The following is a 13,720-nucleotide window of genomic DNA, read 5'->3' as shown; positions in this document are numbered from 1 at the left end:
GTTTATTTATTTTTTATGTAAAGTAAAGTATATTATAACTCCTTTGGCTTTTATATGTATCTATTTTGTACACGGGCGTGAGAGTAGATGTATATCCATAATAATAATAATATAATAGGTAAGTCTTCAGCCATTCGCACCTTTGACCCAATGGCTTTTATCTCGGCATGATGTAAATGTGTTCACGTTTATGATAATAACAGCTAGTTACATTATTTATATTGTATACTTACTTAGGTAGTTACCTACCTACTTACTCACTGTTGTTATTCAAATAAAATGAGACATTTATTACACACACTTAAGTAGGTACGATCGTCGAATTCTTGAATTCCAACGAATACCAACTCTACATTACAATATACCTACTAGAGTACCTACTAGCCAGTATGAATGTGGCGGTGACCGGCGCTGCGGGCTTCCTGGGCCGGCGCCTCACGGACGCGCTGCTGGACGCGCAGTCGCCGCTGCCCGTGGCGCGCCTGCTGCTCGTGGACCTGGCCGCGCCGCCGCCGCGCGCCGACGTGCGCGTGGCCGCGCTCGCGCTCGACCTGGCCGCGCCCGGCGCCGCCGAGCGCGTCGTGCGCGCCGACTGCCACGTGCTGTTCCACCTCGCCGCCGCCGTCAGCGGCCACGCCGAGGCCGAGCTCGAGGCCGGCCTGCGCGCCAACCTCGACGCCACGCGCGCGCTGGCCGACGCGGCGCGGCGCCGCGCGCCCGCCCTGCGCTTCGTGTTCGCCAGCAGCGTCGCCGTGTACGGCGCCGGCGGCGAGCTGCCCGAGGCGCCCGACGAGCGCGTGGCGCCCGCGCCGCGCAGCTCGTACGGCTGCGCGAAGGCGATGGCGGAGCTGCTGCTGAGCGACTACTCGCGGCGCGGGCACCTGGACGCGCGCGTCGTGCGCCTGCCCACGGTGAGCGTGCGCGGCGGCGAGGCGAACCGCGCCGTCACGTCGTTCGCGAGCGCGCTGGTGCGCGAGCCGCTGCGCGGCGCGATGTGCGCGGTGCCGGTGGACGGCGCGCTGCGGCTGTGGCTGTGCAGCCCGGCCGCGGCGACGCGCAACCTGCTGCACGCGGCGACGCTGGCGCCGGGCGCGCTGGGCGCGGCGCGCGCGCTCAACCTGCCCGGCGTGAGCGTGGCGGTGCGCGACATGGTGGCGGCGCTGCGCGCGGCGGCGGGCGCGGCGGCGGCGGCGCGCGTGCGCTTCGAGCGCGACGAGCGCGTGGAGCGGCTGGTGGCGTCGCTGCCGCCAGCGCTGGACCACAGCCGCGCTCTTCGTCTCGGCTTCGTCGTAGACGAGGACTTCGCAGACATCATTCACAAATACATCACTGAATGTGAGGATCTAGGCGTAAAGTTATCTATCTGAGTAAAAAAGTTCTAAATCTATCTGAGTGATAAAGTTATATATCTGAGTACAAAAACTAGAATGTTCACGGTAGGTAGGTACCTTATTTTCCAAGTAGGAAATTCCCGCTGAATGGAATACAAATCAATATCATTCAAGTCCAAAAATTTCGCTCGTTTTACTTATTTATGCTTAAAAATACCTACCTATTAGGTCACAGGTATAATATTATTAAAAAGACTATGATTTTGTTTTTATTTTTGTAGGGGTGGATACCTCCTCGGAGACGCCAGTTCATTCATCCCCCAGATCAAAGAGTATACCTACGCGGGGTGGATACCTCCTCGGAGACGCCAGTTCATTCATCCCCCAGATCAAAGAGTATACCTACGCGGGGTGGATACCTCCTCGGAGACGCCAGTTCATTCATCCCCCAGATCAAAGAGTATACCTACGCGGGGTGGATACCTCCTCGGAGACGCCAGTTCATTCATCCCCCAGATCAAAGAGTATACCTACGCGGGGTGGATACCTCCTCGGAGACGCCAGTTCATTCATCCCCCAGATCAAAGAGTATACCTACGCGGGGTGGATACCTCCTCGGAGACGCCAGTTCATTCATCCCCCAGATCAAAGAGTATACCTACGCGGGGTGGATAGTCAGAGTCGGAAGCAGGGAATGAATTTGTTTCCGATTCTCTTCTGCTCTCTCGCGCTGTGTACTCATTTATTGAAAGTTCAAAGAACTAAAATAGTTTTGAATAGAGGGGCTTTTTGGTTGGGATAAACGGAATGACCTCAAATATTCCTAATAAGTACCTCGGATATATTTTCAAAATTCAAAGTAGTATTATAAATCCATACTAATATTATAAATGCGAAAGTGTCTGTCTGTCTGCTAGCTTTTCACGGCCCAACCGCTCAACCGATTTTGATTAAATTTGGTTCAGTTAGCTTACATCCCGGGGAAGGACATAGGCTACTTTTTATCCCGGAAAATTGAGGAGTTTCCACGGGATTTTAAAAAACTTAAATCCACGCGGACAAAGTCGCGGGCATCATCTAGTATCAAATAAAAACAATTTGATAGTAAAAATATTGTTTATATACATAGTTAAAAATCAAATAGGTTCTTCTCTATAGCTAGCTCGGAGTCCCACGCGGGCTCGCGCTTCACTCGCTTGGCTTTGTTCCCCGCCTGAGTGCCTGTGTTCTCCTCGCTGTGTTTCCTTCTCTTTTTGTTGGAGTGTGAGGCTTCAATGTTCAGTTTCATCTCCGCGTCAGACTCCATCTCGAGTCTTCTTTTATTTTTTTTCTTCTTTTTTTTGGAGTGCAACACCTCGACGCTCGGTCGCGCCTCGCTGGCAGATTCAAACTCGAGTCGTTCTTTACTTTTTCTTTTCTTCTTTTTGGAATACAGGAACTCGGGGCTCGGCGCTCGGACCTCGCTATCAGATTCCGACTTTAGTTTTTCTTTCATTTTTCTTTTCTTTCGGTGCGAGTGTCGGAGCTCCTCGATGTTAGGCTTCACGTCCGCGTCCGATTCGGTCTCGACTTTGTGTTTACGTCTCGTCTCGTTCGGCCGGTCGCCGGCGGCCCGCAGGCGCGCGGCCGCGGCGGGCGGCACCCTGGCGGCGCTCTCGTAGCGGGCGCCGAACAAGGGGTGGCGGCACTTGGTGTCGGGCAGGGGAACGAAGCTGCTCTCGGTGCTCATCATCAACGACTCGTACGGAATATGAATTTTAGGAATCCTTTTATGTAAATGTATGACACCCTTCAACGGTATATTTTTTATAAATGCTTTTCTTTTATTAAATACGAGTATGGGAGCCGCGCCCACAGTGAGGTCCATTTCTGTATCGTAAGTGTTTCCGTTTATCTTGACTTTTTTCTTACCATCCAATGTCAAATTCGTACTGACTAAATTGTCAACACAAATGTCATGAGGCACTTTGAACAGCCACACCTCGTCGTCACCGCCGATGCTGGGGTCGCTGGGCAAGGCCACCTGCAACGGTTGCAGCGTGACGTTGGAGCTGATGAACTGTTGGAGCCGAGTAGACACGTCATCTATTGGAATATCTTCTTCAGGTTCATAGTCTACGCTGTCTTCTTCGAATCTTATTCTATCTGATATTCTGGAAGCTGTTTGTAAAGCTACTTCACTTGACTTGTGAGTAGATGTTCCGGTGCTGCTGTGAATTGCAGCAACATCGCTGTGATGCTGCTCCCTGCCGTTCTCTTGAATGGAGCCTATGTCTTGAATTAATGTTGAACTTAATATTTTAGAACTTGAAATTTGACTTTTCTCACCATCATCCTTATTTCTCTTCTTCTTTGTTTTCCTCTGATCCTCTGAATCCTCCAATATGTCACTCGTGTCACCGTCCATTGATAATATTTCCTTTTTCTTCTTTTTTTTCCTCTTACTGTTACTAATATCTATTTCACAAGTTAGGGAGTGATCACCGTTAATAAGACAAGAACTATCTAAATTATGTTCCTCAATATCAATGTCATCTTTGGACAGTGCAGAAAGTTCTAATTCTTGTTCTTGGTTCTCTTTAGGTTCCTCGTTGTGCTTTTTTTTATTTTTCATTTTCATCGGAGTGGGTTCTACAAAAGTAGCTTGTTCTTGTTTGACTCTAAGATTTAAATAGTCCTCAGCTTCATGTAAATTTTTTTTCTTCTTTGTTTTAGGACTATCCTCTGAATCCTCTAATATTTCACTCGTGTCACAGTCCATTGATAATTTTTCTTTTTTCTTTTTCTTTTTCTTCTTCTTACTGTTACTTATATCTATTTCACTAGTTAGGGAGTGATCACCGTTACCCAGACATGAACTATCTAAATTATGTTCCTCAATATCTTCATCTTCATTTTGTTTAGGTTCCTCTTTATGCTTTTTTTTCTTTTTTGTATTCATCGGAGTGGGTTCTACAAAAGTAGCCTGTTCTTGTTTGACTCTAAGATTTAAGTAGTCCTCAGCGTCATAGAAGGTTTCTTGGTGATCGCTGCTGGCGCTGGTTTTATCACGTTTGAGCCTTTTTTTATTATCTTTAGGCAAATCAAAATCACTGTTCGGTTCAGACTTTATAGATTGGTTTATCCGATGATTGCTGTTATCATTCTCAACCTCCTCATAAATTGCATGCTTTTTTCGTTTCTTTTCTCTGTGTTGTTTTTCATCCTGAACAGTTCCCGGTTCGCCGTGGGATTCATTGTTGTGAGCTTCGCCTCTATCAGACCCTCGCTTTGATTTACTTTGCTTCATATCTACGACCCTAAAAACAATTATAAATTGTTAACAAAGGAATTTTACAAATGCAGAGATTAGTTAAGCGGGAAGCGCATACATCGCGACAACTCGTACAACACCCATTTCCAGCAGCAAATATGTACAAGTGACATAATATGGTAGGGCCTACATTGGCACACTATGTTTGACTGGTGGTATGACCTTAGTGGTTGTGGCATTGTCTAACTGCATGGTTGTTGAACTGTGTAGTTTTTGAGACGTTTGTGGTTAAACTGGCAAACGCCAAGAATTCTAATTGAGATTCTAATAAACTTTATTCATTCACATATTTTAATATAATGTACAACCAACCTATTCACTACACCTACCTACTTCCGTATAGTTAAACAGAATGCGGTTATTTGAACTCTTATAATATAACTTGAAAAAATATATATACTAGGTAAGTAAATAAAAATAGTCCAAACAGTTCAAAACACATACATGTCTGTATCTCTGCTGGAATCGGTCGAGGCGTCTGTCCATGCAAAGTTATCATCAACTGTTTCCATTACCTATGCTTCGATACAAAATATTAATTACAATGTAGGTACTAGGTACCCAAAAACAGAAACTAGAAAAATAAATTTTTAAAAATGATTTTAAAATTCAATAGGTTATAACATAACCTAAAAGGCGAACCACAGCACAACCACAGACAGACGTAGATAGAGTAATAAAGGTAGATTGAAGTACTGTGTAACCGCGTATGAGATAGCCATGGCACGGGTGACCGATCAATTGACAAAAAACAAATGACAAAGTTTCATTTCCCAAACAAATTTTGGCAAAATTATGAATCGTTTTATGATCGTTATAAAACTTATGTTTCTACAAATAATTCATTTGATAAAACAAATTACCAGACAAATTGTTATTTCATAAAATATCATTTGACAAACAATTGATTTCTTTAATCGTGTTAATTAGTAAAACAACATATCGCACTTTTTTTTTGATAAAATGAATTGTTTGATAAAATGAACTGTTTGATAAATACTTTAAGAATTCACCAAATCTTTTATATGTCGACCGGGCCGACGGAAGAGACCGCTTACTATAATGGGGGGTCTCTTTCCACCCAGAAAAAAGGAGCCCCTCCTCCGCTCCGTCAACGGGCCCCGGTCGACGAGAAGAGACCACCACAATGGTGGGGGGTCTCTCTCATCCCCCCCGCTCCCACCATCAAGAGCGAGCGAAGCGAGCTCGGGACTTGGGGCACTCCGACTCGGAACGGTTAGGTTAGAAGGGGATGGCGGGGTTATTTCTTTTTTTACCACCCAGAAAAAAGGAGCCCCATGATATTATTGCTGCGTTGCATTGGGGTTTGCATATGTATGCAAACGTATGACTTTTTGTGTGTTTTTTGTTAATTAGTTATTTTATCAAATAATGAAATCATCTATTTTTTTGTAAAATCGCGAATAAACAAATTATTTGGTGAAATAATAAATTTTTAAATGATATTTTAACATTTAGCAAATTTGGAAAGTTAAACATTTGTGAATAGAATATTTGTCAAATGATCTTTTGTAAAATGATATGTTTGCGGTATACGACGTTTGTGATTTGATTAGTTTTTCAAAAGTTTTTGGTGAACTGGTAATTTGTCATACGTTTTTTGTCATTCATTAGTGAACCCATGGCACGACGTAACGATGAATAACACGACAATTATTACCATTGTTTAGTAGTTAACTAGTCAATATTTGTATTAATCGATCAACAATATTTGTATTAAACGTTTTTTATGTGAAAACAAGTAAATAACTAATGAGAAATACAATTACGCCACGAATTCTCAAAGTTTGCTTTGCAACTAAAGTTGCATTCCTTGTATGTATTCTTGAAAAAGAATCGATTACACGATAAGGGACAAAAATAGGTTAGCTGTGTCTCTGTTTATCACATTAGTAACTTTATCTGTGCTCTCTTTTTAGTGTGAATGAGAAAGCAAACATTCCTGTATCTATCTTTATTACTCTTTCTACGGGTAGCAAGGAATACTCTAGGGAGTCTGGTATCTCAAGACCTCAGACTAAGAATAAGCTCTAGACTAGTATAAAGTGATCTGTGGTCTGGTAGTCTGTCTGCGTAGATCAAAGGCGTAGATAGAGTAATAAATAAATAATAAACTCATCCCAGGCTTGCTTAGCTGTGTTTGCATTTCGAATATATTGCACACACATATGTGCTTCACAGCTAAACTAAAATACGAACAAGAGCACGTAAATCTCTAGATGGGTCAATGGGCTCTGTACCTTCAATACATGACCATAAGTCATCTATGATCAAGATGTGGCGCTTGTTGAGTTTCCAGATATTGTAGTTACTAATACCTTCCAATTTCTCGAACGGTAGGTACATTGTGATGATGCCGATTAATTAACGCTCCAAAAGCCAATGTCCAATCTTCACGACGTACTTACACGTGGCAGATCGCAGACGCAAAACAAACTTTGCGAGATACGCCGCGTCGCACACCCTCGTAGTCGTGACCAGTTGACGAATACCGTTCCAATTCCAGCGTGGTCAAGCCCCACAAGTTTTAGCCTTGGAAAACAGTGATAGAAATCTGCTGCTGACTGTAGCATTTTTGCCCTTTATATTTCTTAAATTTAATTTATTTGGAGTCTGTTAGGTAAAACCCAAAATCATGGTTACTCTAGCGTGCGAGTGAGACACCGTTGTACAGATTTGTGGCTCTCGCTTGGCACGTTTTCTCCAGTTGATTATGTCATAGGAAAATAACTTTTATCACAATGGCATAGAGTCTATTTTTCTTTCGGTGATATCCTTAAGTACTAAATCCGGCTTTTGTTCTTCAACAGCGCCCCCCTGCCAAGGTCATTCAAGTGCCAAGAGAGCCTTGTCGCACTCAGTGGCGTGCACAGGGTTCAAAGCTAGGGTAAGCAGTAGTTAGGAAGGTATACCTACTCACTTACATTGAGCATTAAGCTATTTCGACTAGGGTAACTATTTCTTGGGTAAGCAGTGTTTGTATGCCTCTATGAGCTGCACGCCACTGGTCGCACTGTATATAGAACTAGCTTATGCTCACGACTTCGTCCGCGTGGACTTACACCTGTTTCACCCCAGGGGTTGAAAGACTAAAGCGCCTTATTCACCATCCATCTTGCTGTACGTCCCGCCAATGCCATGCACGATGCACGATGCAAAAAGACCGTGAATAGGCTTGCTGTACAGCGATAATTATTATTAATTGTTTGCTGGATGTGCTGGATGAATTTTGCATCCAGCGAGCGCCCCCACCACCGCCCGCGTCGTGCAAATAGACAGTGAAATGTGAATAGCGCGGACGTACAGCAGAGTCGTCCTATATAATGTACTCTGTGGTCCTGCGTCGTGCATGCTTGATCGTGAATAGCATGTGAATAGGCTTTGCTGTACAGATTTGACCTATTTGGAGCCAACTGACAGTTGACGTGCAATGTTTGGCGCGCTATTATGTGACAGTGACATTACATATTAAAAAAAAAGATTCCGACGAATTGAGAACCTCCTCCTTTTTTTGAAGTCGGTTAAAAATGGCTGAATTTGTGCAATTCTTGTTGCAACAATGCATTGTAGCCAATAGTGAGCGAGCGTGAACCAATCAACCAATCAAAGGAGGCGATCGTGACATTGTAGCTGTCATTCACCCGCAATCGCGATCACGCTTGATGCGTGTGGATGCGTGCCACATGCGTGCACGATGGTCAGTATGCTACATCCAGCACCGCGGCCTTGAGCTGACGTACAGCCGGGATAGATGGTGAATACGGCGCTTAAGAATATTGTCTCTTGCTTTTTTACTCAGAATAAGGACTGTAGCCCTATTGTGACACTTACTGTTAGAACGAGATAGCTAAATGCATTTAAGCTCTTGTTAGAACGTGACAAAATGATTATGTTTGGTCCTTATCACCGTGGCTACTTTTTTTGTTTGTCAAAATGTATATTTTGTACGTGAGTATTTGACAAACGACGTGAGTGTAGAAGGAATAACATTTCACAAGTAAGAAAATCGGCTTGAGTGAGAGGGACTGAGGGGGCCACGCTTGTTGCAAATCTGGACATATCTGTGCTTTTTTATAAGGCTTAGTTCCATAGAGGACAACTAAGGGACAACTCTCCTTTGTACTCTATGAAGTTCAACTAGTTGGCTATGATTGAAATGTTTTGACATTTAATTAATTTTTGACATTGACGTTGATTGACGTTCTTTCTTGTTAAATTTTGTGTCCAACATGGTGAGTTAAGAGATGATAATTTAGATTAAAATCTATTTAAATCTACCGGGATTGTGTTAAAATTATAGGTTTGATTTATTTTACGACGCTAGTGCTCTTTTATTAAACGTATTCATATTATATTTTTGGCCAAAGTTCATTTCAAGTTCCGAAACCCGCGAGTCAATCTTTCGATGAAAGCGAATAAATTGTCGGCTTATCATTCTGAACTTATTAAACTGTGTACTTATTGTGTAACTTTGAAGCGTCTAGTTAACGTGAACCTGACGAGTGTACGTAAATACTAGTGCAAAACCTGTGCTCCGGGAAAGTAAAAACCGTTTGTTTACGTTTTAGGCTCGTGGACCTAAAAAGCATTTGAAGCGTCTGAACGCCCCCAAGGCATGGATGCTGGACAAGCTGGGCGGCGTGTACGCGCCGCGGCCGTCCACGGGGCCGCACAAGCTGCGCGAGTGCCTGCCGCTCGTCATCTTCCTGCGCAACCGGCTCAAGTACGCGCTCACCGGCAACGAGGTGCTGAAGATCGTCAAGCAGCGCCTCATCCGGGTGGACGGCAAGGTGCGCACCGACCCCACCTACCCCGCCGGCTTCATGGGTGAGTGTTGTGAAACACCGAGCCAGGCTGTCTTGTGGAGTTACTTAGCTGAGGCCTGCCATTTCATTGTGCATTTAAGTTTTGAAAATCCTGTGGGAACTTTTTGATTTTCCAGGATAAAAAGTAAGATGAAATGCCAAACCAGTATGATTAGTGTTAAATAGAACACTAAGTTGGTGACAACAGCATCATTGATGTGATTTAGTAAATACATTTTTCTGTAATTGTTTTTTGTGATGTAACCACAAAGTTTTGGGTTTTGGGTTTTTTTTTCTTCACTTGTGCTATAAGACCTACCTACCTGGCAAACATGATTCTAGGTCAACGGGAAGGACTCTATAGGTTTTGTTGACAGACACGACAGACAGATGGACAGACAGACAACAAAGGTTCCTAACCCTAAAAAGAGCACGACAAATAAAACATTGCCAAGTAGCCTATTGATAGATTACAGATAGGATTTATGATTAACTAGCTTATGCCCGCGACTTCGTCCGCGTGGACTACACAAATTTTAAGCCCCTATTTTACACCATTTGGTTTGATTTTTAACTATGAGATTTTAACATAAGCTTAATAAAATATGTCATGTACTGCTAATTGCAAAAATATTAACTACAAAACTTCTTTATCGACACTTCAAAACTGACAGACTTTCATACAAACTTCAAACCCCTATTTTACCCCTTTAGGGGTTGAATTTTGAAAAATCCTTTCTTAGCGGACGCCTACGTTATAATAGCTATCTGCATGCCGAATTTCAGCGCGATCCGTCCAGTAGTTTGAACTGTGCGTTGATAGATCAGTCAGTCAGTCAGTCACCTTTTCATTTTATAAATTTATATATTTAGATTTCATCCGTTAAGCATTGCATTTGATGAAACACAAACAAATATTCCTTCAGCTGTATTGTGATGAAATAGTTTTGTGTTTTCAGACGTGGTGTCCATCGAGAAGACAAATGAGCTGTTCCGCCTGATCTATGACGTAAAGGGACGTTTCACAATCCACAGGATAACACCAGAAGAAGCTAAGGTTAGTGCCAACTTAGTTTTGTATTATTGTAGAAAGTATCTGTTGAGATTTGAGAATATAATGTTACTAGCGGATGCCCGCGATTGCGTACGCGTGGAATTAGGTCTTTACAAATCCCGTGGGAACTCTTTGATTTTCCGGTATAAAAAGTAGCTCATGTCCTTCCCCCGGGATGCAAGCTATCCCGGAATCAAACTTGGTCAAACGGATGGGCAGTGAAAAGCAGACAGACAGACACTTTGCTAAAGTAGTTGGTTGAAGCGGCGGTGTTGTGTTGCAGTACAAGCTGTGCAAGGTGCGGCACGTGGGCACGGGGCCCAAGAACGTGCCGTACCTGGTGACGCACGACGGGCGCACGCTGCGCTACCCCGACCCGCTCATCAAGGTGAACGACTCGGTGCAGCTGGACATCGCGTCCGCCAAGATCATGGACTTCATCAAGTTCGAGTCGGGCAACCTGTGCATGATCACGGGCGGCCGCAACTTGGGCCGCGTGGGCACCATCGTGTCCCGCGAGCGCCACCCCGGCTCCTTCGACATCGTGCACGTCAAGGACTCCACGGGGCACATGTTCGCCACGCGCCTGCACAACGTGTTCATCATCGGCAAGGGCACCAAGGCCTACATCTCGCTGCCGCGCGGCAAGGGCGTGCGGCTCACCATCGCCGAGGAGCGCGACAAGCGCATCGCCGCCAAGGTGGCGCAGCACTAGCGCAATAAACGACTGCCAACCGACCCAGCCCGCCTTTCATTGCTCCCCACGTCCCCCCTCACACCGTGCCTACATCTCGCTGCCGCGCGGCAAGGGCGTGCGGCTCACCATCGCCGAGGAGCGCGACAAGCGCATCGCCGCCAAGGTGGCGCAGCACTAGCGCAATAAACGACTGCCAACCGACCCAGCCCGCCTTTCATTGCTCCCCACGTCCCCCCTCACAACGTGCCTACATCTCGCTGCCGCGCGGCAAGGGCGTGCGGCTCACCATCGCCGAGGAGCGCGACAAGCGCATCGCCGCCAAGGTGGCGCAGCACTAGCGCAATAAACGACTGCCAACCGACCCAGCCCGCCTTTCATTGCTCCCCACGTCCCCCCTCACAACGTGCCTACATCTCGCTGCCGCGCGGCAAGGGCGTGCGGCTCACCATCGCCGAGGAGCGCGACAAGCGCATCGCCGCCAAGGTGGCGCAGCACTAGCGCAATAAACGACTGCCAACCGACCCAGCCCGCCTTTCATTGCTCCCCACGTCCCCCCTCACACCGTGCCTACATCTCGCTGCCGCGCGGCAAGGGCGTGCGGCTCACCATCGCCGAGGAGCGCGACAAGCGCATCGCCGCCAAGGTGGCGCAGCACTAGCGCAATAAACGACTGCCAACCGACCCAGCCCGCCTTTCATTGCTCCCCACGTCCCCCCTCACAACGTGCCTACATCTCGCTGCCGCGCGGCAAGGGCGTGCGGCTCACCATCGCCGAGGAGCGCGACAAGCGCATCGCCGCCAAGGTGGCGCAGCACTAGCGCAATAAACGACTGCCAACCGACCCAGCCCGCCTTTCATTGCTCCCCACGTCCCCCCCTCACAACGTGCCTACATCTCGCTGCCGCGCGGCAAGGGCGTGCGGCTCACCATCGCCGAGGAGCGCGACAAGCGCATCGCCGCCAAGGTGGCGCAGCACTAGCGCAATAAACGACTGCCAACCGACCCAGCCCGCCTTTCATTGCTCCCCACGTCCCCCCTCACAACGTGCCTACATCTCGCTGCCGCGCGGCAAGGGCGTGCGCCTCACCATCGCCGAGGAGCGCGACAAGCGCATCGCCGCCAAGGTGGCGCAGCACTAGCGCAATAAACGACTGCCAACCGACCCAGCCCGCCTTTCATTGCTCCCCACGTCCCCCCTCACAACGTGCCTACATCTCGCTGCCGCGCGGCAAGGGCGTGCGCCTCACCATCGCCGAGGAGCGCGACAAGCGCATCGCCGCCAAGGTGGCGCAGCACTAGCGCAATAAACGACTGCCAACCGACCCAGCCCGCCTTTCATTGCTCCCCACGTCCCCCCTCACAACGTGCCTACATCTCGCTGCCGCGCGGCAAGGGCGTGCGCCTCACCATCGCCGAGGAGCGCGACAAGCGCATCGCCGCCAAGGTGGCGCAGCACTAGCGCAATAAACGACTGTCAACCGACCCAGCCCGCCTTTCATTGCTCCCCACGTCCCCCCTCACAACGTGCCTACATCTCGCTGCCGCGCGGCAAGGGCGTGCGCCTCACCATCGCCGAGGAGCGCGACAAGCGCATCGCCGCCAAGGTGGCGCAGCACTAGCGCAATAAACGACTGCCAACCGACCCAGCCCGCCTTTCATTGCTCCCCACGTCCCCCCTCACAACGTGCCTACATCTCGCTGCCGCGCGGCAAGGGCGTGCGGCTCACCATCGCCGAGGAGCGCGACAAGCGCATCGCCGCCAAGGTGGCGCAGCACTAGCGCAATAAACGACTGCCAACCGACCCAGCCCGCCTTTCATTGCTCCCCACGTCCCCCCTCACAACGTGCCTACATCTCGCTGCCGCGCGGCAAGGGCGTGCGGCTCACCATCGCCGAGGAGCGCGACAAGCGCATCGCCGCCAAGGTGGCGCAGCACTAGCGCAATAAACGACTGCCAACCGACCCAGCCCGCCTTTCATTGCTCCCCACGTCCCCCCTCACAACGTGCCTACATCTCGCTGCCGCGCGGCAAGGGCGTGCGCCTCACCATCGCCGAGGAGCGCGACAAGCTGTAAATAAAAAAGAAATAAAAAGTTCAGTATACAGGTACCTAAGTATTAATTCACCTAATTTAAATCACATTTTCTCCCTAGGGGATGAATGAAATTCAGTACAACTTCCGTTTTTAACAGATTAAAAATGACTATTGTTATGTACGCTTTTTGTGGCATTGAATGTCACTTTTTTGAGCAAGTGGTAAGAAAATTTATTTTTTTGTACCACTTGCTCAAAAAAGTGACATTCAATGCCACAAAAAACGTTCATAACAATAGTCATTTTTAATCTGTTAACCCTTAATCAAATGGAACACTTTTTAAGAGATACATAAAAACTGAGACCGGTTCTAGGGGGGGTTTTGTGAGTAGATTTCAAATCTCATGAAAATAATATGAAAAAGTGGGGGGAAAAGGGGATTTTGCGGTGGGAAATAATTTCCCT

At 47.3% G+C, this 13,720-nt stretch overlaps 3 protein-coding genes across 3 annotated transcripts; 2 read left to right on the top strand and 1 right to left on the bottom strand.

The window, feature by feature from the left end:
- Positions 1 to 1,562, top strand: LOC117982087 (D-erythronate dehydrogenase-like). The gene is made up of 2 exons (XM_034968373.2): positions 1 to 1,349; positions 1,394 to 1,562. Exons 1-2 carry the CDS (start codon positions 390 to 392, stop codon positions 1,394 to 1,396), a joined length of 963 nt encoding a protein of 320 aa, XP_034824264.2. The 5' UTR covers positions 1 to 389; the 3' UTR covers positions 1,397 to 1,562.
- A 764-nt stretch (positions 1,563 to 2,326) lies between these two features.
- LOC117982086 (claspin-like) lies at positions 2,327 to 5,304 on the bottom strand. The gene is made up of 2 exons (XM_034968372.2): positions 5,089 to 5,304; positions 2,327 to 4,630 (listed from the first exon to the last, which is right to left on the bottom strand). The coding sequence occupies exons 1-2, from the start codon at positions 5,154 to 5,156 to the stop codon at positions 2,461 to 2,463; spliced, it is 2,238 nt and encodes a 745-aa protein (XP_034824263.1). The 5' UTR covers positions 5,157 to 5,304; the 3' UTR covers positions 2,327 to 2,460.
- Positions 5,305 to 8,749: 3,445 nt separating this feature from the next.
- RpS4 (ribosomal protein S4) lies at positions 8,750 to 11,262 on the top strand. The gene is made up of 4 exons (XM_034968692.2): positions 8,750 to 8,897; positions 9,234 to 9,492; positions 10,430 to 10,527; positions 10,808 to 11,262. Exons 1-4 carry the CDS (start codon positions 8,895 to 8,897, stop codon positions 11,237 to 11,239), a joined length of 792 nt encoding a protein of 263 aa, XP_034824583.1. The 5' UTR covers positions 8,750 to 8,894; the 3' UTR covers positions 11,240 to 11,262.
- The last annotated feature ends 2,458 nt before the right edge of the window (positions 11,263 to 13,720 follow it).

The sequence above is a fragment of the Maniola hyperantus genome, chromosome 5, assembly GCF_902806685.2.
Source record: "Maniola hyperantus chromosome 5, iAphHyp1.2, whole genome shotgun sequence".
NCBI classification, from domain to species: domain Eukaryota; kingdom Metazoa; phylum Arthropoda; class Insecta; order Lepidoptera; family Nymphalidae; genus Maniola; species Maniola hyperantus.
This window is presented reverse-complemented; position numbering and strand designations above follow the sequence as displayed.

Bases quoted from the DNA above. Each gene is read 5' to 3' on its own strand.
- LOC117982086 (XM_034968372.2), bottom strand. From the start codon at position 5,156: ATGGAAACAGTTGATGATAACTTTGCATGGACAGACGCCTCGACCGAT. The intron at 4,631-5,088 runs GTATGTGTTTTG...AATTGTTTTTAG, and splicing joins TCCAGCAGAGATACAGACAT to GGTCGTAGATATGAAGCAAA.
- LOC117982087 (XM_034968373.2), top strand. From the start codon at position 390: ATGAATGTGGCGGTGACCGGCGCTGCGGGCTTCCTGGGCCGGCGCCTC.
- RpS4 (XM_034968692.2), top strand. The intron at 9,493-10,429 runs GTGAGTGTTGTG...TTGTGTTTTCAG, and splicing joins CTACCCCGCCGGCTTCATGG to ACGTGGTGTCCATCGAGAAG. The intron at 10,528-10,807 runs GTTAGTGCCAAC...GTTGTGTTGCAG, and splicing joins TAACACCAGAAGAAGCTAAG to TACAAGCTGTGCAAGGTGCG.